Here is a 21670-nt window from a genome sequence, read left to right on the forward strand (position 1 = left end):
CCCCGTTTATACCTGGTTCTAACTTGCGTCCTTTGTCCTGATCTTGTACACATTTTGATTGTCTACACCTGTCTAAAAATGTGGACACAATCAAAAGACACATTGCGATCAGATCATCCTGCCCCCCTCCGGATGTAGTCAGACACACATTGTGTCTGGATATCTTACAAGTGTAGACAGATCTGGACAGAGAAACCATTTAAATCATCATCATTATTCTGCCCTCTAAAATCATTGACAGATGGCACTATTAACTGATTGCATCAACAAGTGTCTTACAGTAAATAAATCTGACATTGAATGAATAGCTGTGAACACATTTGCATAAATGAAGGAACCAGGAAGTCTGGTCACAATGCAGACACAGTGGATGGATAACAGACACAGTTTAATACCATGAGTAGCAGTGGAGGCTGCTGAGGGGAGGACGGCTCATAATAATGGCTGGAAAGGAGCTAATGGAATGGCATCAAACACATGGAACCCAAGCTTTCAGTTGTATACACACAACCGTTGTGCAGTCCCCACAATGCTTGTGTAATTATTTTTGTGAAGAAAAACGATCAAAACCACTGTCAAATGTGCGGTACAACAGTTGTACAACTTGAATGTGAACCTGGCCTATTTGAGCCATATAATCCTCAGTGTGTGTGCAGTGAAAACTAAGTTTAGTGAAACTTACAAGCTATACATGTAGTAATCCACACTGACATATTGATAGCAATGGCCTTTCGGGTTTGTTGTTATATGGCAAGTCTATGGGACTCAATATGACAGGCTAGACAACCCATTACACACCTTGAGTTGGATCCAGGATTACATAATGAAATCCAAGGAAAGACTCTCTGGCACTTGCTATGCACAGCTTGTCTTTAGACCGAGGTTTTTGTAGACGTGGTTGCATTTTTTTATTAGGAACTGTACAGATCGAGGCGAATGTGATGCATTTGTGTATGTTATACTGTACTACCTTCTCTGTCGGACTGTGGTCCGTCAAAAGTTTAATGCTTTGACATATGTAAACTCTTCATTAAGATGGACAACAATGCTGAGTAAAAACACGGATAGCCTGTTTATCATTTCCAACCTGAAAAGGACTGGCCAAAGGGCAGTTCGGGCAAATGCCCAGTGGGCCAGTCCATCTTAAGGCCGGTGGGCCAGTCTTATGAGGGGGAAAAAAGGGAGAGAAGTGTAACTGTCCACACTAATAGGCTTATGTCATCCCGTTATGCCAAGACTGACATGTTCCTAGTGGTGGCGTGCCACTGAGGACCCTGTGACCCCCCACAATGTCCCAGCTTCTCTCTGAGCTGCGACCTTTACATTTTAACGTGGATCTTCCGCGATACGGATTGAATGCAGCCCTTACATTCCCTTCATCCACCTGTACAGCATCCAGAACTATGCCTGCAGTCATCATCCCCAGCCCGACCTCAAGTTACGGCGCCACCACCTGTAGACATATCCTCCTGGAGCTCTCTGTTGGACTTGTCTTTCTCCTCATCTATCTTATTATTAGTCCAAGACAGGGCAGGAGACCTCCATTGAAGATCATTCTTGGTGTGTGAAACTGTCTAACATGCAAGTATGCACAAACAAACACTCACGCATTTGCTGCCAACCACGATTCCTCCATGACCGGTGTTGTCTTTTCAGCCTGCCCTCTCCCTTGGATTCAGTCCCTTGGATACAGTCCACCATTCGTTAAATTGAATTAGCATTCCCCTATCATTTCTTGTAACCATATTTATTTTGTTTGTTTATCCATTTATGTGAATTACTTAGTTAGAAAATAAATTATTTAAGACAATTGATGTATGGATGACTCATAGTGAAGACTGGGTTCGTGCAGATAACCAACAATTTACGACGTTAGGAATGAGAGAAACGTGAGGTAAAATAAATAATTCATTAATTCGAAGACTAATTGATCAGATATAAAATATCTGAAAAGTTATATTAGGAAATTATAACTTTGTAATCTGAATATTTTCCTTGGTGCCCTGCCTTCCTAGTTAATTACAGTTACATGATTAATCAGTTTAATCGCGTAATACTAATTACAGAGAATCTTTGATAAAAGCTAAGTCTTCAATTTAATGATAGTAAAGACACGACACCAGTCATATTACTGTATAAACCTTTGTGATTTTAATGAATCAGGAAAACTAGTAAAAAGGCGCTTGTTCAAGCTCTGACATGGAGATCATCATTCATAAAGTTCCATTAAATTGTCATCCAGTATTGTCCATGAACACAACACATCTATTGTGTAGACCAGGTATTCCCAAACTGGGGTTCAATGCTGTCGGGGGTACACCAAATAAAAATGTGATCAACATTAATAAAATAAAAAAATAAACATCTTACTTTTTCTCTCTCCACATTTTCAAACAGTCGATTTATATTTTCCAACAGGGCTATACATTTGGGTGAGCTTTTTTTAATCGTCTGAGTTGCCTTGTTTCACTGCCAAAAATTAAATGAAACCATCTAGTGTTCAGCGAAATAACAACACAATGTCAAATACAGGTAGCCTAGTCAAATAATTAACATCCAATCACATTAACCGTTACTCTCTTGCTGGAATTTCACTAACGGTCCTTATGTTGCCAAACGTAGCTGCTGCTCATGTTGATATCTGTACTGATGGTGCAAAAGCCATGACAGGGAGACATAGTGGAGTGGTAAATACGCATGCAAGCAGTTTCTCCCGATGCCACTTGAGTACCGTGCAGCATCCACCGAGAGGCTCTTGCTGCCAAGGGAATGCCTGGCAACTTAAAAGACGTTTTGGACACTAGTTAAAATGGTTAACTTTCTTAAAGCAAGGCCCCTGAACTCTTGTGTATTTTCTACACTATGCAATCATATGGGCAGCGACCATGTAATGCTTTTACAACATACAGAAGTGCGCTGGTTATCAAGGGGCAAAGTATAGAAAGTTTTTTAAAAAATGAGAGACGAGTTTAAACTTTTCTTTACCGACCATAATTTTCACTTGTCTGACCACTTGCATAATAACAAGTTTCTCACCTGACTGGCCTATCTGGGTGATGTTTTTTTAAACTCAAGCTTACATACAATGTCAAATTTGATATAGCGAAGCACCTGAGTGAGTTGGGTATGCAATTAAGCACATACTTTTCCGAAACGGATGACACAACTAGATTCGTTATCCCTTTCATGCCCTGCCTCCAGTCCACTTACAGATATCTGAATGAGAGAGCCTCATCAAAATTGCAACAAGGTTCGGTGAGAATTTAATTTAATCAGAAGCCACTGCCAGATTTCTGGATTGGGCTGCGCTCAGACTATCCTGCATTGGCATATTGCGCTGTTAAGACACTGATGCCCTTTGCAACCACGTACCTGTGTGAGAGTGGATTCTCAGCCCTCACTAGCATGAAAACGAAATACAGGCACAGACTGTGTGTGGAAAATGATTTAAGACAGACTCTCTCCAATACAACCCAACATTGCAGAGTTATGTGCATCCTTTCAAACACACCCTTCTCATTAACCTGTGGTGAGTTATTCACCATTTTCAATGAACAAATAGAGTTTTATATGTAAAATGGTTACATAAAGAGCAAAATGATTGACTATTATATTATTATTTGTGCCCTGGTCCTGTAAGAGGTCTTTTGTCACTTTCCACAAGCCGGGTTGTGACAAAGTACACACTCATTCTTATGTTGAATGTATTGTAGTGTGTGTGTGGCAGGCTTACAATGGTGGCAAAAAACAACATTTGAGAGTGCGTTGACCCGGGTGCTAGAGGGTGTACACAGCTGGATGTTGAATGTTTGAAGGGGTACAAGACTATAAAACTTTGGGAACCACTGGTGTAGACAATTTCAAATATTGTTAGTAGATTTACCAGTGTTGACCACTGCTACAACATAACGTGAATATTTCTTATTTCTAAGAGGGGGAAATCATTTCACATTGTATTTCTCATCCATAAAAATATTAAATTTCATAAGTAATTGTGCTAAACAGCACTAAGAAATATTAGAGGGTTAATCACATTTCAGAAAGACTGAATTACAAGTAAAATGGTTCATCAGGGCATGTGGAGGTATTAGGTTTCCTTTCTGCCTCGTCTGTCATTCACATTTAGTTCAGGAATTTGCTTAGTGACATATGGTCTGATTATAAAGAGAGAAAACCCACTGGGCAAAAACTGTTTGGAATCAACATTGTTTCCAAGCCATTTAAAAAAATATATATAATAATGTGATAACGTTGAATCAACAGGAAAACTGATTGGATTTTTTTACCAAACTTTTAACCTAAATCCAATGACATGGTGAATTTCTTGGGTTGAATTTGTGTTAGTTGACAATTCAACCAAATGCAAATCAAAAGTAGATGTTGAACTGACGTCTGTGCCCAGTGGGTAGCTACCACACATCTCTCTATAACTCTGGAAAAAATTTACAGACCACTGCAAATGTATCAATGTCTCTGGTTTTACAGCTTTCATGCGTCTTGGCATGCTCTGTCTCACAACCACTGTGAAATTTGGTGGAGGATCAGTCTGATTGACAATCAGGGTTATTCCACCAAATATTGATTTCTGAACTCTTCCTAAGTTATAACAATAGTATGTTGTTTAAAAATGAATATGAACTTATTTTCTTTGCATTATTCAAGGTCTGACAACACTGCATCTTTTTGTTATTTTGATCATTCACATTTTCTGCAAATAAATGCTCTTAAACTACAACATTTTTATTTGGAATTTGGGAGAAATGTTGTCAGTAGTTTATAGAATAAAACAAAAATGTTCATTTTAACCAAAAACATACCTATAAATAGTCAAACCAGAGAAACTGATTATTTTGTAGTGGTCTCTTCATTTTTTCCAGAGCTGTATATTTAGTACTCTACAGTGACAGTCTTGGTCTTCAGGTATTCGTTAAGAGCCTCTTGTCCTGTTGGAGAAAGCCAGTGATGTTGAGACAGTATATAAATGCAATTGAATTGGCATTCCTAGAAAATGCATCTTTGGACTTTTCCCATTCTAGTAATTCTACTCCCACATGAAAAAAATACTATAGTATACTATGGTATACATATTAGAGGTCGACCGATTTATGATTTTTCAACGCCGATACCGATTATTGGAGGACCCAGAAAGCCGATACCGATTAATCGGCTGATTAAAAAGAAAATGTATTTGTAATAATGACAATTACAACTATACTGAATGAACACTTATTTTAACTTAATATAATATATCAATAAAATCAATTTAGCCTCAAGTAAATAATGAAACATGTTCAATTTGGTTTAAATAATGCAAAAACAAAGTGTTGGAGAAGAAAGTAAAAGTGCAATATGTGCTTTGTAAGAAAGCTAACGTTTCAGTTCCTTGCTCAGAACATGAGAACATATGAAAGCTGGTGGTTCCTTTTAACATGAGTCTTCAATATTCCCAGGTAAGAAGTTTTAGGTTGTAGTTATTATAGGAATTATAGGACTATTTCCCTCTATACCATTTGTATTTCATTAACCTTTGACTATTAGATGTTCTTATAGGCACTTTAGTATTGCCAGTGTAACAGTATAGCTTCCGTCCCTCTCCTCGCTCCTCCCTGGGCTCGAACCAGCAACACAACGACAACAGCCACCCTCGAAGCAGCGTTACCCATGCAGAGCAAGGGGAACAACTACTAGAAGGCTCAGAGCGAGGGACGTTTGAAACACTATTAACGCGCGCTAACTAGCTAGCCATTTCACTTCGGTTACACCAGCCTCATCTCGGGAGTTGATAGGCTTGAAGTCATAAACAGCGCAATGCTAGACGCACAACGAAGAGCTGCTGGCAAAACGCACAAAAGTGCTGTTTGAATGAATGTTTACACGCCTGCTTCTGCCTACCACCGCTCAGTCAGATACTTAGATACTTGTATGCTCAGTCAGATTATATGCAACGCAGGACACGCTAGATAATATCTATTAATATCATCAACCATGTGTAGTTAACTAGTGATTATGATTGATTGTTTTTTATAAGATAAGTTTAATGCTAGCTAGCAACTTACCTTGGCTTACTGCAGTCGCGTAACAGGCAGTCTCCTTGTGGAGTGCAATGAGAGAGAGGCAGGTCGTTATTGCGTTGGACTAGTTAACTGTAAGGTTGCAAGATTGGATCCCCCGAGCTGACAAGGTGAAAATCTGTCGTTCTGCCCCTGAACGAGGCAGTTAACCCACCATTCCTAGGCCGTCATTGAAAATAAGAATGTGTTCTTAACTGACTTGCCTAGTTAAATAAAGGTATAAAAAAATCTGCGCCCAAAAATACCGATTTCCGATTGTTATGAAAACTTGAAATCGGCCCTAATTAATCGGCCATTCCGATTAATCGGTTGACCTCTAATACATATTATATAGTATTTACTGTAGTGTTTTTGCCAATATTACAGGAGTATTTACAACAGTGTTTTAGTTTTATTATCTTTGACATAGAAGTGGAGGCTTTCTCTTTGAGGAAACCTACTGGAGAAATACTAAAAGAGCTAATTTTCCATAACCTGTAGGTAGGTAGGTCTGAACCTTCAGAGCTTCTGCCCTATTTCTATAACCTGTAGGGAACACAATATGGTCTGTACTTAGCATGTAGGTTTCTCACTTATGGGTGTCACAAATTGGGATATGGGGGAGGGGAATCAGCAGGGTATATACAAATGAAATACTGTAGTATTTACTATAGTTAAAAAAGTGTAATGTTTTTGCTGTGTTTACTATAATATTCTACAGTTTACTAGAGAATTCTATAGTAAGTACTGTTGTATTCTATAGTAAACTGTAGTATTTTTCCATGTGGGCTTCTATGATTGATCTAACCTGTGTGGAAACAATGTCCCAGAATCAGCAAGTCTTACCCAGGTCTTTGCCAAAGCCGGACTGCTTGAATCCGCCGAAGGGAGCAGCCACGTCCGTCTTGTTGTAGGTGTTGACAAAGACTGTGCCGGCGTTGAGCTTCTCGCTGACATACAGCGCCTTGCTGATGTCACGGGTGAACACGCCTGATGCCAGGCCATACTCAGTGGCATTGGCCCTCCGCAGAACCTCGTCCACATCCCTAAGAGAGAGAGGTCGGAGGAGAGCTAGTCAGAGGAGCAATGCGCAAGATTTGAAACCCATGCCGACTCAGGTATGTAAGTGTTCTGGGGTCAGCTGAACCACACAGGGCACCCATTTGACAATGGCAAACACTGACCCGCTCTTGAATTTGGAGAGGATCATGACGGGGCCAAACGACTCCTCTATAGCAATGAACATGTGGTCCTGAACATCGGTGAAGATGGTGGGCTCAAAGAAGAATCCTGGAGAAAGGAACCACAGGGAAAGATATAGTAAACAACTTATTTACTATATTAGTCATTTTGTAGCTGATAGTCATCCCTTGAACTGAGAAATGGTAACACCACAAATGGTCACAGTATGACATCCAAATTCCATTTCTAAACAGACTGGAATTGGAGTGACATTTGCCCCTAACTGCCTCACAGCTAATATTAGTCAAATCTAATATATAATATAATATATAATAATATATATAATAATATATATAATATAATATATGTGGGGGCTACAGCGCTATGAACTGAAAAAAGAAGTCTAACCTGGGCGGGAGACCTGTTTGCCCCCACACACCAGAGTGGCGCCTTCCCTCACGCCTGTCTGGCAGTACTCCACCAGCTTGTCCAAGTGGGCCTTGTGGTTCTGGGGTCCGTGGTCTGTGGAGCGGTCCAGAGGATCTCCAATCTTCATCTTCTTAACCTCCTCCACCTGAGATGAGGTAGTTAGCAGATGGGTAAGTTAGCATAGCACTGTGAGATTCAAATCAAATTGTATTGGTCACATACACATATTTAGCAGATGATATTGCGGGTGTAGCGAAATGTTTGTTTTCCTAGCTCTACTGCAGTAGTATCTAACAATTCACACAAATCTACTGTAAAATAAATAAGAAATATATAAATATTAGGACGAGCAATGTAGGCATTGAGTGGCATTGACTAAAATAAAGTAGAATTGAATACAGTATATACATATGAAATGAGTAACACAGTAGTAAGTAAACATTATTAAAGTGACTAGTGTTCCATTTTAAAGTGACCAGCCTCTAAGGTAAAGGGTCGAGTAACTGGGTGGAGGCCGGCTAATGATGGCTATTTAACAGTCTGATGGCCTTGAGGTGTTTTTCAGTCTCTCGGTCCCAGCTTTGATGCACCTGTACTGACCTCGCCTTCTGGATGGTAGCGAGGTGAACAGACTGTGGCTTGGATGGTTGATGTCCTTGATGATCTTTTTGGTCTTCCTGTGACATTGGGTGCTGTAAGTGTCCTGGAGGGCAGGCATTGTACCCCCCGTGATGCGTTGGGCAGACCGCACCACTCTCTGGAGAGCCCAGCAGTTGCAGGCAGTCCAGTTGCCGTACCAGGCGGTGTGCATCTGTAAAAGTTTGTGAGGGTGTTAGGGGTCAAGCCAAATTTCTTCAGCCTCCTGAGGTTGAAGAGACGCTGTTGCACCTTCTTCACCACACTGTCTATGTGGGTGGACCATTTCAGATCGTCAGTGTACGCCGAGGAACTTGAAGCTTTTCACCTTCTCTCCTGTAGTCCTGTCGATGTGGATAGGGGCATGCTCTCTCTGCTGCTTCCCAGAGTCCACGATCAGCTCCTTAATTTTGTTGACGTTGAGGGGGAGGCTATTTTCCTGGCACCACTCCGCCAGGGCCCTCACCTCCTCCCTGTAGGCTGTCTTGTCATTGGTAATCAGGCCTACAACTGTTGTGTTGTCTGTAAACTTGATGATTGAGTTGACTGCGTGGCCATGCACGCCTCCATGGGTGAACAGGGAGTACAGGAGGGGGCTGAGCACGCACCATTGTGGGGCCCCTGTGTTAAGAATCAGCATAATGGAGGTGTTGTTTCCTACTTTCACCGCCTGGGGGCGGCCCGTCAAGAAGTCCAGGACCCAGTTGCACAGGGCGGGGCTCAGACCCATGGCCCCGAGCTTAATGATGAGCTTTGAGGGTACTATGGCGTTGAAGGCCGAGCTATAGTCAATGAACAGCATTCTTACATAAGTATTCCTCTTGTACAGATGGGATAGGGCAGTGTGCAGTGTGATGGCGATTGCATCGTCTGTGGATCTATTGGGGCGGTATGCAAATTGAAGTGGGTCTAGGGTGTCAGGTAAGATTGAGGTGATATGATCCTTAACTAGCCTCTCAAATCACTTCATGATGACAGAAGTGATAAGGAAGAGGATGGCTAAGTTAGCACAGCTCTGTGAGATAAGTTAAGTTATTATATTTATTTAAGTTAACGGATGGCTGAGTTAGAATAGCCCTGTGTGATAAGGTAGCGAGCGGTGGCTAAGTTAGCATAGCACTGTGAGATAAGGTAGCAAGCGGGTGGCTAAGTTAGCATAGCACTGTGAGATAAGGTAGCGAGCGGGTGGCTAAGTTAGCATAGCACTGTGAGATAAGGTAGCGAGCGGATGGCTAAGTTAGCATAGCACTGTGAGATAAGGTAGCGAGCGGGTGGCTAAGTTAGCATAGCACTGTGAGATAAGGTAGCGAGTGGGTGACTAAGTTAGCATTGAGACACGTACCACTCTCTTGACATACTGGTCATGGATGTTCTCTTCCACAAAGAGTCTGCCTGCTGCAATGCAGTTCTCTCCCTTGTTGAAGAATACAGCACTCATTCCCTAAAATACACAAATAAATACAGTGAAATTGATGCCGTACAATATTCTGAAATATTCATATTTTATATTCTTTGATATACATATTTTTGTATTAATGTTATGTAGCGACCAGCATTGAATTGAAGGCCCACTGACCATGCGGACGGCCTTGTCCATGTCACAGTCACTGAAGATGATGAGTGGAGATTTACCCCCCAGTTCTAGGGACACCTTCTTCACATTACTGACTGCACAGCTGAGATAGAGGAACACACAAAAACAGGTGTTAATACACAAACACACAAACACACACATACTGCACTACAGTGGTCACCAACCAGTGGATCGCGATAAACTGGTCGATCTCCAAGCCATTCTCACAAAACATTTCTGTTAAGGCCTTAGGCATTCCTATTTTTTTTATTTGTTTCGCGCTGTTTCTGGTAGCTCCACTTTATTCAGCAGCCCTAACGCCGGGAAGGCAAAGTGTTCCCATCGACCTTTTACACCGTACCCAAACCGGCCGAGCGAGTGCGCCATCGTGCACAAATTGATTTTGCCCCAGCACACCAAACGCGATCACGACACGCAGGTTAAAATATCAAAACAAACTCTGAACCAATTATATTAATTTGGGGACAGGTCGAAAAATAGGTTGAATATTAAAAATGTATGGCAATTTATTTACACAACGTCTTCTACTCCGACAATTAATCCACACATAAAACTGTCCACCGAATCATTTCTAGTCATCTCTCCCCCATCCAGGCCTTTTCTTCTTTGGACTTTATATTGCGATTGGCAACTAACTTTCATAAGGTGTATTATCACCACCGACCTCCGTTCGTCTTTCAGTCACACACGTGGGTATAACCAACGAGGTGATGGCACGTGTGTATCAGCTTGTATAAACCAATGAGGAGATGGGAGAGGTAGGATTCAGTGTCACAAATAGAACTGACTTCTATTTTAACACTTGTCAATGCAGACGCTCGTTAGTGCGCGTGAGCAGTGTGGGTGCAATAATGTAGTCAGCATGTTAGCGGGGTAGTCAGCATGTTAGCGGTGTGGTCAGCATGTTAGCGGTGTGGTCAGCATGTTAGCGGTGTGGTCAGCATGTTAGCGGTGTGGTCAGCATGTTAGCGGTGTGGTCAGAATGTTAGCGGTGTGGTCAGCATGTTAGCGGTGTAGTCAGCATGTTAGCGGTGTGGTCAGCATGTTAGCGGTGTGGTCAGCATGTTAGCGGGGTAGTCAGCATGTTAGCGGTGTGGTCAGCATGTTAGCGGTGTAGTCAGCATGTTAGCGGTGTGGTCAGCATGTTAGCGGTGTGGTCAGCATGTTAGCAGGGTAGTCAGCATGTTAGCGGTGTGGTCAGCATGTTAGCGGTGTGGTCAGCATGTTAGCGGGGTGGTCAGCATGTTAGCGGGGTGGTCAGCATGTTAGCGGGGTAGTCAGCATGTTAGCGGTGTGGTCAGCATGTTAGCGGTGTGGTCAGCATGTTAGCGGGGTGCTCAGCATGTTAGCGGGGTGGTCAGCATGTTAGCGGGGTAGTCGGCATGTTAGCGGTGTGGTCAGCATGTTAGCGGGGTAGTCAGCATGTTAGCGGTGTGGTCAGCATGTTAGCGGTGTGGTCAGCATGTTAGCGGGGTGCTCAGCATGTTAGCGGGGTGGTCAGCATGTTAGCGGGGTAGTCGGCATGTTAGCGGTGTGGTCAGCATGTTAGCGGGGTGGTCAGCATGTTAGCGGTGTGGTCAGCATGTTAGTGGTGTGGTCAGCATGTTAGCAGGGTGGTCAGCATGTTAGCGGGGTAGTCAGCATGTTAGCGGTGTAGTCAGCATGTTAGCGGGGTAGTCAGCATGTTAGCGGTGTGGTCAGCATGTTAGCGGTGTGGTCAGCATGTTAGCGGTGTGGTCAGCATGTTAGCGGGGTAGTCAGCATGCTAGCGGGGTAGTCAGCATGTTAGCGGGGTAGTCAGCATGTTAGCGGGGTAGTCAGCATGTTAGGGGGTTTTAAGTCACATAAATAATAATAATAATCTGAGCGGTAGATTGAATTTTGACTCAAAGTGATTTTGACTTAGAAAAGGTTGGTGACCACTGCTATACTACATACACAAACAGTATGCTATTATTGGCCAAAGTCTTGGCCAACCACCGAGAGCCTAAAGTCATGACCTCTCTGGACTGAGGTTGCCACAACAGTGACCACTCACCTCTTCATGATGTGTTTCCCTATCTCAGTGGAGCCAGTAAAGCCAAGCTTCCGGACGTCCGGGTGGTCGGACAGACGCTGGCCCACCAGAGCACCTGAGAGACAGCAGAAGAAGAACCAGCACACCGTCAGCACCACAACAAAACATTGTATCTCCTATAAGTCAACTTTTCAGTCATCTGAGAAAAAATGTTGCACCTTCCCAGATTCTCTATTGCAGGGGGTGAGAGGACAACTGACATGCAGCCAAAAAAACAGGTGTGTAAAGAAAAGATAGGAGCAACTCTTTCGATATGAACATTTGTATAAAACAACGATCAAAAACAGAAAAGCATGTTTACCTGATCCAGGGAGGATATTGATCACTCCCTTGGGGAATCCTGCCCTCGCAGCCAATTCAGCAAACTTCATCGCTGTCAGTGGAGTCACCTAGGGACCATAGGAATATACACACAACCAAAATGATTGAACATGCTAGCTTTAGGCAATTTCCACCCCCCATGCTTCACAGTAGGTATGGTGTTCTTTGGATGCAACTCAGCATTCTTTGTCCTCCAAACACGACGAGTTGAGTTTTTACCAAAAAGTTATATTTTGGTTTCATCTGACCATATGACATTCTCCCAATCTTCTTCTGGATCATCCAAATGCTCTCTAGCAAACTTCAGACGGGCCTGGACTTGTACTGGCTTAAGCAGGGGGACACGTCTGGCACTGCAGGATTTGAGTCCCTGGTGGCGTAGTGTGTTACTGATGGTAGGCTTTGTTACTTTGGTCCCAGCTCTCTGCAGGTCATTCACTAGATCCCCCCGTGTGGTTCTGGGATTTTTACTCACCGTTCTTGTGATCATTTTGACCACACGGGGTGAGATCTTGCGTGGAGCCCCAGATCGAGGGAGATTATCAGTGGTCTTGTATGTCTTCCATTTACTAATAATTGCTCCCACAGTTGATTTCTTCAAACCAAGCTGCTTACCTATTGCAGATTCAGTCTTCCCAGCCTGGTGCAGGTCTACAATTTTGTTTCTGGTGTCCTTTGACAGCTCTTTGGTCTTGGCCATAGTGGAGTTTGGAGTGTGACTGTATGAGGTTGTGGACAGGTGTCTTTTATACTGATAACAAGTTCAAACAGGTGCCATTAATACAGGTAACAGGTGGAGGACATAGTAGCCTTTTAAAGAAGAAGTTACAGGTCTGTGAGATCCAGAAATCTTGCTTGTTTGTAGGTGACCAAACACTTATTTTCCACCATAATTTGCAAATAAATTAATAAAAAATCCTACAATGTGATTTTCTGGATTTTTTTCCCTCATTTTGTCTGTCATAGTTGAAGTGTACCTATGATGAAAATTACAGGCCTCTCTCATCTTTTTACGTGGGAGAACTTGCACAATTGGTGGCTGACTAAATACTTTTTTGCCCCACTGTATCTCAGGCATACTGTATCAAAATGATTGAAATCAGTTGTACCCCTGTAAAAAGACTGCTTCTGTAACTTTATTGAAGGACACGCTAACAATAGTCAGAAGTTGGCTAAACCCCATAGGCCAATCAATCAAATGTATTATATAAAGCACATTTTACATTAGCAGTTGTCAAAAAGTGCTTTACAGCAACCCAGCCTAAAACCCCAAAGAGCAAGCAATGCAGAGGGAAATGCACGGTGACTAGGAAAAACTCCCTAGGAGGCTGGAATCTATGAAGAATCCTAGAGAGGAACCAGGCTCTGAGGGGTGGCCAGTCCTCTGGCTGTACAGGGTACAGATTTAATAGTACATGTGGCCCTATCGCTTTTGAAATCGTTCAAACGGATCACGCTGACTAAATGCCCCATTGGAAAAGGGGTTGAAACCCGTGGAGGCTGCTGAGGGGAGGACAGCTCATAATAGTAGCTGGAACGGAGCAAATGGAATGGCATCAAACACATGCGTTTGATGTATTTGATACCATTCCAATGATTCTGCTTCAGCCATTACCACGAGTCCATTATCCCCAATTAAGGTGCCACCAACCTCCTCTGGTTGAACATTTTCTGTACAGTACACAATTTAGTGTCTGGACACCAGTGCACTGCCCCCTAGTGCACAGTACAGTACAGAACATTTTACAATATCCCTTTGTTCCCCTCTTCAGTGAAAAAATATGAACAGGATTGTGATGCTCCTTACTTGGGCAGGTTTGAGGACCACAGTGTTACCAGCAGCCAGACAGGCAGCTGTTTTCCAGGCCAACATCATGAGAGGGTAGTTCCAGGGAATTACGATAGCACACACTCTGAGAGTTAAAATGACAAATATGCTTATTCTCAAAATCTTGTTTTCACCCAAAAATTGATTAGCTATGTATATGCATGTGGCTGGTGTATCTCACCCGATTGGTTCTTTCTTGGTGAAGGTAAGGTTGCGATTGGGTCTGGCCTGGTTGATGGGGATGGTGCAGCCCTGTAGAAGGAGACAGTCACTGATCAGGAACATAAACTTAAACATAAAATCTAAGTTTCTTGGTCGCATAGAAAGTTAAGTGGATGTTAACACTGCAGTAGAATGTCTAAAGACTAATAAAAAAAAATTGAGAAATATCAGAACAAATTCATATTACAATCCAAATAACACAGAAGAATAATTAGAAGCTTATAAAGTGAGTGTTATATTGCCTTATAAACATATACACTGAGAGTACAAAACATTAGGAACACCTGCTCTTTCCTTGACATAGACGGACCAGGTGAATCCAGGTGAAAGCTATGATCCCTTATTGATGTCACTTGTTAAATCAGTGTAGATGAATGGAGACAGGTTAAAGAAGGATTTTTGGTGTTAACATGGGCCATCATCCTTGTGGAACGCGTTCAACTCTTTGTAGTCCATGCCCCAACGAATTGAGGCTGTTCTGGGGGCAAAATGGGAGGGGTGCAACTCAATATTAGGAAGGTGTCCTTAATATTTTGTACACTCAATGTATATAGCACCTTATAGATGCAGTCAAAGCATTATGAAACTATAATAAAGCACTTAGGAATGACTGGCCCCTTACCTGTGGTATTCACAGTAGGTAACAAGTCTTTAATTAAAGGCCCAATGCAGTCATAAACATGATTTTCCAGTGTTTTATATATATTTCCACATTATTAGGTTAGAATAATTTTGTGAAAATTATGATAATGCCGTTTTAGTGTACAAGCTGTTTCAAAAGACTGCCTGAAATTTCAGCCTGTTTTGGCGGGATGGAGGTTTGGCCTTCGATGGTGACATCGCCATGTGGTAAATTAGTTAATAGACCAATAAGAAAGAGTTTCAAACCGGTCTTCCAATAACAGCTCATTCACAGTTTTCCCTCCCCACTCAGACCACTCCCAGACAGTCCTAGCTAAATTATTGCTTGAGAAATTGCCCCTTTGTTAAGAACCTATTTTTGTTTCTTTTTGACCATTTAATAATTAAAGTACTTAATTGTTACCCAGAAACAATGTGATATTGAGATTTAAAAAAACAGCTGCATTGGCTCTTTAAAGCACCTGCTTCTTTGTTGCACAAAATTAAAAACAGTGGGCAATATGGACAATGTTGTGATATCCCCCACTCTCTCACCTGGATCTTGTCACACCAGCCAGCGAAGTACCGGAAGGTCTGGATGGACATGCCCACATGGGTCTTCAGGGCCAGTGTGTATACGGCCCCAGAGTCCATGGACTCTATGGTGGCTAACTCCTCTTGGTGCTCCTCCATCAGGTCAGCCAGCCTGTAGGGGGCAGTGAAGGGTTAAATGGTTTCATTTAAACATCTGCTACAGCAACACGTTAGTAATTTAACACTGGAAAATGCACCTTAACAGAAAATATTACACAAATCAAAAAGTGAAGTGTGACCTCACCCACGTCTTCAAAAAACATCTATATATTATCCTGTGTATCTTATAGACCCAGCGATACATGGTTGAATGCCTTGTATAGTTGCCTGAATTTGAAAGTTTCAAAGTCCACCTGTATTATTATATGTGGCTGGGTCTTAGTCTTGTGTTGCATCAGAATTGGAGCCCTATTTGATATGGAACCTATGGGCCCTATTCCCTATGGATCCAGGTTAAAAGTACTGCGCTATAATAGGATGCTATTTTACATGCTTGTTTCTAATAGACTGACTTATATAGGAGTCTGCCTCTGTCTCTGGGGTTTATCTTTCCCCACTCTCCCTCCTCGAACGCCTCCTTGGCGGCCGCTACAGCTCGGTCCACATCACTGGCTTGAGCTAAAGACACATCACAGATAGCCTAAAGAGAGAGCGAGAGATGGGAAACACAGACACACACAAACACACATACTGTAAGAGTGATATCGTCACTTAATTTGTCATCGTCACCAAATTGGTGCGAGCAGATCAAGTTATTAAGACCTTTAGGAAAACCATGGATCAGACATTAATGGACAAGTGAAAGCTAGCTCCCTACTGTTCCATCTGTGGGGTTGATGGTCTTGTACGTCTTCCCTCCCTCTGCGTCCACAAACTCCCCGTTGACGAAGAGCTGGTGGGGCATCCGGATGGTCATGTTGTTGATGTTCTTCTCCACCTAGTTACAGGACATTTACATTATGCTACCTAATCCAAATGCCTTTTCAGGCTTGTTGTGTTCTTCCTTAGTGATCATGTTACTAACGCAGGAGACTGAAATAAGAACTGGAACGCCCTCCAAAGTTTCACTCCTGAACCTAACGGCCTACATTAGATTAGAGTATTGAGGATAATGCTGCTTCTGGTGGTAATAATGATGATGATGGTTATGATAATGATGAAGATAGAGGATCATAGTAATAATGACGATGATGATGGTGACTCTTACGTAGTCAACGACCAGCTCCTCCTCGTCGTCCTCCCCCCGGAGCTTCCTCACACACATCTGGATGAAGTCCTGGAAGGTGGTGTTCATGTACACGTCCTCATTCTGCAGCTGACACCCACTGGCCCTCAGCTTCACCTCCTCCACCAGCCTGACAACATAACATAGGATTCACTTTATTGTACCAGAAGTAAAATATCATACTTCTTCATCAACGTCTAATTTTATGTATGCTTTGGAGTTATTTACTTACTGCAGAGAGAGGGGGAGATGGAGGGGGAGTGGGGGATGGGGCTAGGGCGAGGTGGGGGGGTGAGAGGGTGTGGAGAGCGAGAGTGAGGGAGGGAAGCAAAGGAGGTGGTAGGGATGAAATAGGTGGTAAGGGTGAGATAGGGATGAAGGAGGTGGTAGGGGTGAAATAGGTGGTAGGGGTGAGATAGGGATGAAGGAGGTGGTAGGGGTGAGGCAGGGATGAAGGAGGTGGTAGGGGTGAGGTAGGGATGAAGGCATGGTAGGGGTGAGGTAGGGATGAAGGTGGTGGTAGGGGTGAGGTAGGGATGAAGGAGGTGGTAGGGGTGAAGGAGGTGGTAGGGATGAAGGGAGTGGTAGGGATGAGGTAGGTGGTAGGGGTGAAGGAGGTGGTAGGAGTGAGGTAGGTGGTAGGGGTGAAGGAGGTGGTAGGGATGAAGGAAGTGGTAGGGGTGAGGTAGGGATGAAAGAGGTTGTAAGGGTGAGGTAGGGATGAAGAAGGTTGTAGGGGTGAGGTAGGGATGAAGCGAGTGGTAGGGGTGAGGTGGGGATGAAGGAAGTGGTAGGGGTAAGGTAGTGATGTAGGGTTGAGGTAGGGATGTATGAGATGGTAGAGGTGAGGTAGGGATGTAGGAGGTGGTAGGGGTGAGACAGTGATGAAAGAGTTGGTAGGGGTGAGGCAGGGATGTAGGAGGTGGTAGGGGTGAGACAGTGATGAAAGAGTTGGTAGGGGTGAGGTAGGGATGTAAGGAGGTGGTAGGGGTGAGGCAGGGATGTAGGAGGTGGTAGGGGTGAAGAAGTTGATAGGAGTGAAGGAGTTGGTAGGGGTGAGGTAGGAGCTGATGTACGAAGTGCTATATAAATAAAATGTGATTGATTGATTGATTGATTGATTGATTGATTGATTGATTGATTGAAGGTGGTAGGGGTGAGGTAGGGATGAATTAGTTGGTAGGGGTGAGGTAGGGATGAATGAGGTGGTAGGTGTGAGGTAGGGATGTAGGGTTGAGGTAGGGGTGAGGGAGTTGATAGGGGTGAAGGAGTTGGTAGGGATGAAGGAGGTTGTAGGGGTGAGGTAGAGATGTAGGGTTGAGGTAGGGGTGAAGGAGTTGGTAGGGATGAATGAGGTGGTAGGGGTGAGGGAGTTGATAGGGGTGAAGGAGTTGGTAGGGATGAAGGAGGTTGTAGGGGTGAGGTAGAGATGTAGGGTTGAGGTAGGGGTGAGGGAGTTGATAGGGGTGAAGGAGTTGGTAGGGATGAATGAGGTGGTAGGGGTGAGGGAGTTGATAGGGGTGAAGGAGTTGGTAGGGATGAAGGAGGTTGTAGGGGTGAGGTAGAGATGTAGGAGGTGGTAGATGTGAGGATGTGATGTAGGGTTGAGGTAGGGGTGAGGGAGTTGATAGGGGTGAGGTAGGAAAAAGAAGTTGATAGGGGTGAAGGAGTTGGTAGGGGTGAGGTAGGAGGGAAGAATGTGGTAGGGGTGAGGTAGGGATGAATGAGGGAGTTGATAGGGGTGAAGGAGGTTGTAGGGGTGAGGTAGAGATGAAGGGGGTGGTAGGTATGAGGTAGGGATGTAGGAGGTGGTAGGGGTGAGGCTGGGATGAATGATGTGGTAGGGATGAGGTAGTTGTTAGGGGTGAAGGAGTTGGTAGGGATGAAGGAGGTTGTAGGGATGGAGGAGGTGGTAGGTTTGAGGTATGGATGTAGGAGGTGGTAGGTGTGAGGTAGGGATGTAGGAGATGGTAGAGGTGAGGTAGTGATGTAGGTGGTAGTGGTGAGGTAGTGATGAAGGTGGTAGGGGTGAGGTATAGATGAAGGAGGTTGTAAGGGTGAGGTATAGATGAAGGAGGTTGTAAGGGTGAGGTATAGATGAAGGAGGTTGTAGGGGTGAGGCAGGGATGAAGGAGGTGGTAGGGGTGAGGTATAGATGAAGGAGGTTGTAAGGGTGAGGTAGGAATGAAAAAGGTTGTAGGGGTGAGGTAGGGATGAAGGGAGTGGTAGTGGTGAGGCAGGGATGAAGGAGGTGGTAGGGATGGGGGAGTTGGTAGGGGTGAGGTAGGGATGAAAGAGGTTGTAAGGGTGAGGTAGGGATGAAAAAGGTTGTAGGGGTGAGGTAGGGATGAAGGGAGTGGTAGGGGTGAGGTGGGGATGAAGGAGGTTGTAAGGGTGAGGTATAGATGAAGGAGGTTGTAGGGGTGAGGGAGGGATGAAGGAGGTGGTAGGGGTGAGGTATAGATGAAGGAGGTTGTAAGTGTGAGGTAGGGATGAAGGAGGTTGTAGGGGTGAGGTAGTTATGAAGGAGGTTGTAGGGGTGAGGCAGGGATGAAGGAGGTGGTAGGGATGAGGGAGTTAGTAGGGTGAGGTAGGGATGTAGGAGGTGGTAGGGGTGAGGCAGAGATGAAGGAGGTGGTAGGGGTGAGGGAGTTGGTAGGGGTGAGGTAGGGATGTAGGAGGTGGTAGGGGTGAGGCAGGGATGAAGGAGGTGGTAGGGGTGGGGTAGGGATGTAGGAGATGGTAGGAGTGAGGCAGGGATGAAGGAGGTGGAAGGGGTGAGGCAGGGATGAAGGAGGTGGTAGGGGTGAGGCAGGGATGAAGGAGGTGGTAGGGGTGAGGCAGGGATGAAGGAGGTGGTGAAGGGTGAGGTAGGGATGGAGGTTGTAAGGGTGAGGTAGGGGTGAAGGAGGTGATAGGGGTGAGGTAGGGGTGAAGGAGATGGTAGGGGTGAGGCAGGGATGAAGGAGGTGGTAGGGGTGAGGCAGGGATGAAGGAGGTGGTAGGGGTGAGGTAGGGATGTAGGAGATGGTAGGGGTGAGGCAAGGATGAAGGAGGTGGTAGGGGTGAGGCAGGGATGAAGGAGGTGGTAGGGGTGAGGCAGGGATGAAGGAGGTGGTAGGGGTGAGGTAGGGATGTAGGAGATGGTAGGGGTGAGGCAGGGTTGAAGGAGGTGGTAGGGGTGAGGTAGGGATGTAGGATGTAGGAGATGGTAGGGGTGAGGCAAGGATGAAGGAGGTGGTAGGGGTGAGGCAGGGATGAAGGAGGTGGTAGGGGTGAGGCAGGGATGAAGGAGGTGGTAGGGGTGAGGTAGGGATGTAGGAGATGGTAGGGGTGAGGCAGGGATGAAGGAGGTGGTAGGGGTGAGGCAGGGATGAAGAAGGTGCTAGGGGTGAGGTAGGTGGTAGGGGTGAGGAGGGGATGAATGAGGTGGTAGGGATGAAGAAGGTGGTAGGGGTGAGGTAGGGATGAATGAGGTGGTAGGGATGAAGAAGGTAGTAGGGGTGAAGGAGATGGTAGAGGTGAGGTAGGGATGAAGGGAGTGAGGAATGGGGAAGAGGTGGCATTCAACTCCAGCTGCTGTAATGCGTTTCCCTTTTCATCGTAATCATTGATAGAAAAAACATTTCCCACTTGGTGTACTGTCTAAAACCCATTGACTTGCACCCTTTGACCTTCTAGATGTCTATGCTGGTGTGTTGTTTACCTGACCACGTCCATAGAAGCAGCCCCAGACTTGAAGAAGTCAGTGGAGTCCTCGATGGCATCCACATTAGTCAAGATGCTCTTCCACACACCCTGTCCATGGGACAAGACAACACTGTAAACACTGGTCTGGAGTCAGTTTATCAAGGGTTAAGGTAGAGATAAACATTTACATTTACAACCTTGTTCAAATTTGCTGAAAAATCAGTGTAAGACAGATAGATTCAATAGTAAAGTGTTAGTACTTTTTTTATTTTCTTACCCTCATTTGCTCAGCGAAGGCCTTCTCCTCCTCAGTGAGCTCCACAGAAGCGCAGCTCCCAGAGCTGAAGTACCTTGCCGCCGCGATCATCTTCCCATCCTCAAACTGCAGGTTCTTCACTAGCAACTGGACAGACAGACATCATGCTGTTCAACATGTCTGCATGCACTGGTTTAGTTTGTTTCAAACAGTCCATGCCATTATATGCCATTATAATACACTGAATCAGGATTCAACTATCTATTCAGCTGGCTTCTCATTATGGAAAGGGGGATACCTAGTCATGCAGTACTAGGACAGTGACCAGAGAGGTTCTTACTGTCTTTGGAGCTACCATAATGTTAACCAATAGCCATAGTGCAGCACAAGTTCCTGTCTGGGTAGTGGGTTTGGAAGAAATAGCGATTTGAGAGTCCGTCTGTGCTGAACATTTGAACCAAAAAAAAAGATAAGGAGGCGTGTACTTGGATTACGGAGAAGGAATGGAGAGAAAGAGTGGGGCAGAGGAGGTCGAAGAGAGAGAGGAAGGAAGAGGGTGAGGTTGAATTGGTAAAGAAAAGGGGGGAGATGGTTTAGTTGAAGAAGAATGGTAGAAAAGTGTAAGCAGATTGAGCAGGATCAAAGACAGGAGGAGAAATGGAAGTCGAAGAAACCTTGTCGATGTTTGTACCATGTTTTGTGCTGCTAGCATGTTGTGCTGCTGCCATGTTGTGTTGCTACCATGTAGTTGTCTTGTTGTGTTGCTACCATCCTGTGTTTCCATGTGTTGCTGCCATGCTATGTTGTTGTCTTAGGTCTCTATTTATGTAGTGTTGTGGTGTGTGTTTTGTCCTATTTTATTTTATATTTTATTTTTAATCCAAGCCCCTATCCCCGCAGGAGTGCTTTTGCCTTTTGGTAGGCAGTCATTGTTAACTGACTTGC

General features: G+C 44.4%; 1 protein-coding gene and 1 non-coding gene across 3 annotated transcripts in view; both read right to left on the reverse strand.

The window, feature by feature from the left end:
* Positions 1-2128: 2128 nt before the first annotated feature.
* LOC118399709 (cytosolic 10-formyltetrahydrofolate dehydrogenase) overlaps positions 2129-21670 on the reverse strand; it is a 48599-nt gene continuing 29057 nt past the window's right edge. For both annotated transcript variants that reach the window (XM_052473951.1, XM_052473950.1), the window contains exons 8-23: positions 20747-20872; positions 20486-20577; positions 16762-16909; positions 16372-16491; positions 16067-16194; positions 15516-15666; positions 14299-14369; positions 14097-14202; positions 12270-12357; positions 11930-12023; positions 9874-9973; positions 9640-9738; positions 7641-7806; positions 7235-7340; positions 6897-7096; positions 2129-4943 (exon numbers count right to left, since the gene is read on the reverse strand). In XM_052473951.1, the coding sequence (XP_052329911.1) occupies positions 4888-4943; positions 6897-7096; positions 7235-7340; positions 7641-7806; positions 9640-9738; positions 9874-9973; positions 11930-12023; positions 12270-12357; positions 14097-14202; positions 14299-14369; positions 15516-15666; positions 16067-16194; positions 16372-16491; positions 16762-16909; positions 20486-20577; positions 20747-20872 (1851 nt within the window). In that variant the 3' untranslated portion in view covers positions 2129-4887. The remainder of the gene's footprint in view (positions 4944-6896; positions 7097-7234; positions 7341-7640; positions 7807-9639; positions 9739-9873; positions 9974-11929; positions 12024-12269; positions 12358-14096; positions 14203-14298; positions 14370-15515; positions 15667-16066; positions 16195-16371; positions 16492-16761; positions 16910-20485; positions 20578-20746; positions 20873-21670) is intronic.
* On the reverse strand, positions 6485-6539 carry LOC118400656 (U7 small nuclear RNA). Its single transcript, XR_004829069.1, has one exon. It is a non-coding gene; the product is annotated as a U7 small nuclear RNA (small nuclear RNA).

Source organism: Oncorhynchus keta, chromosome 21 (assembly GCF_023373465.1).
Source record: "Oncorhynchus keta strain PuntledgeMale-10-30-2019 chromosome 21, Oket_V2, whole genome shotgun sequence".
NCBI classification, from domain to species: domain Eukaryota; kingdom Metazoa; phylum Chordata; class Actinopteri; order Salmoniformes; family Salmonidae; genus Oncorhynchus; species Oncorhynchus keta.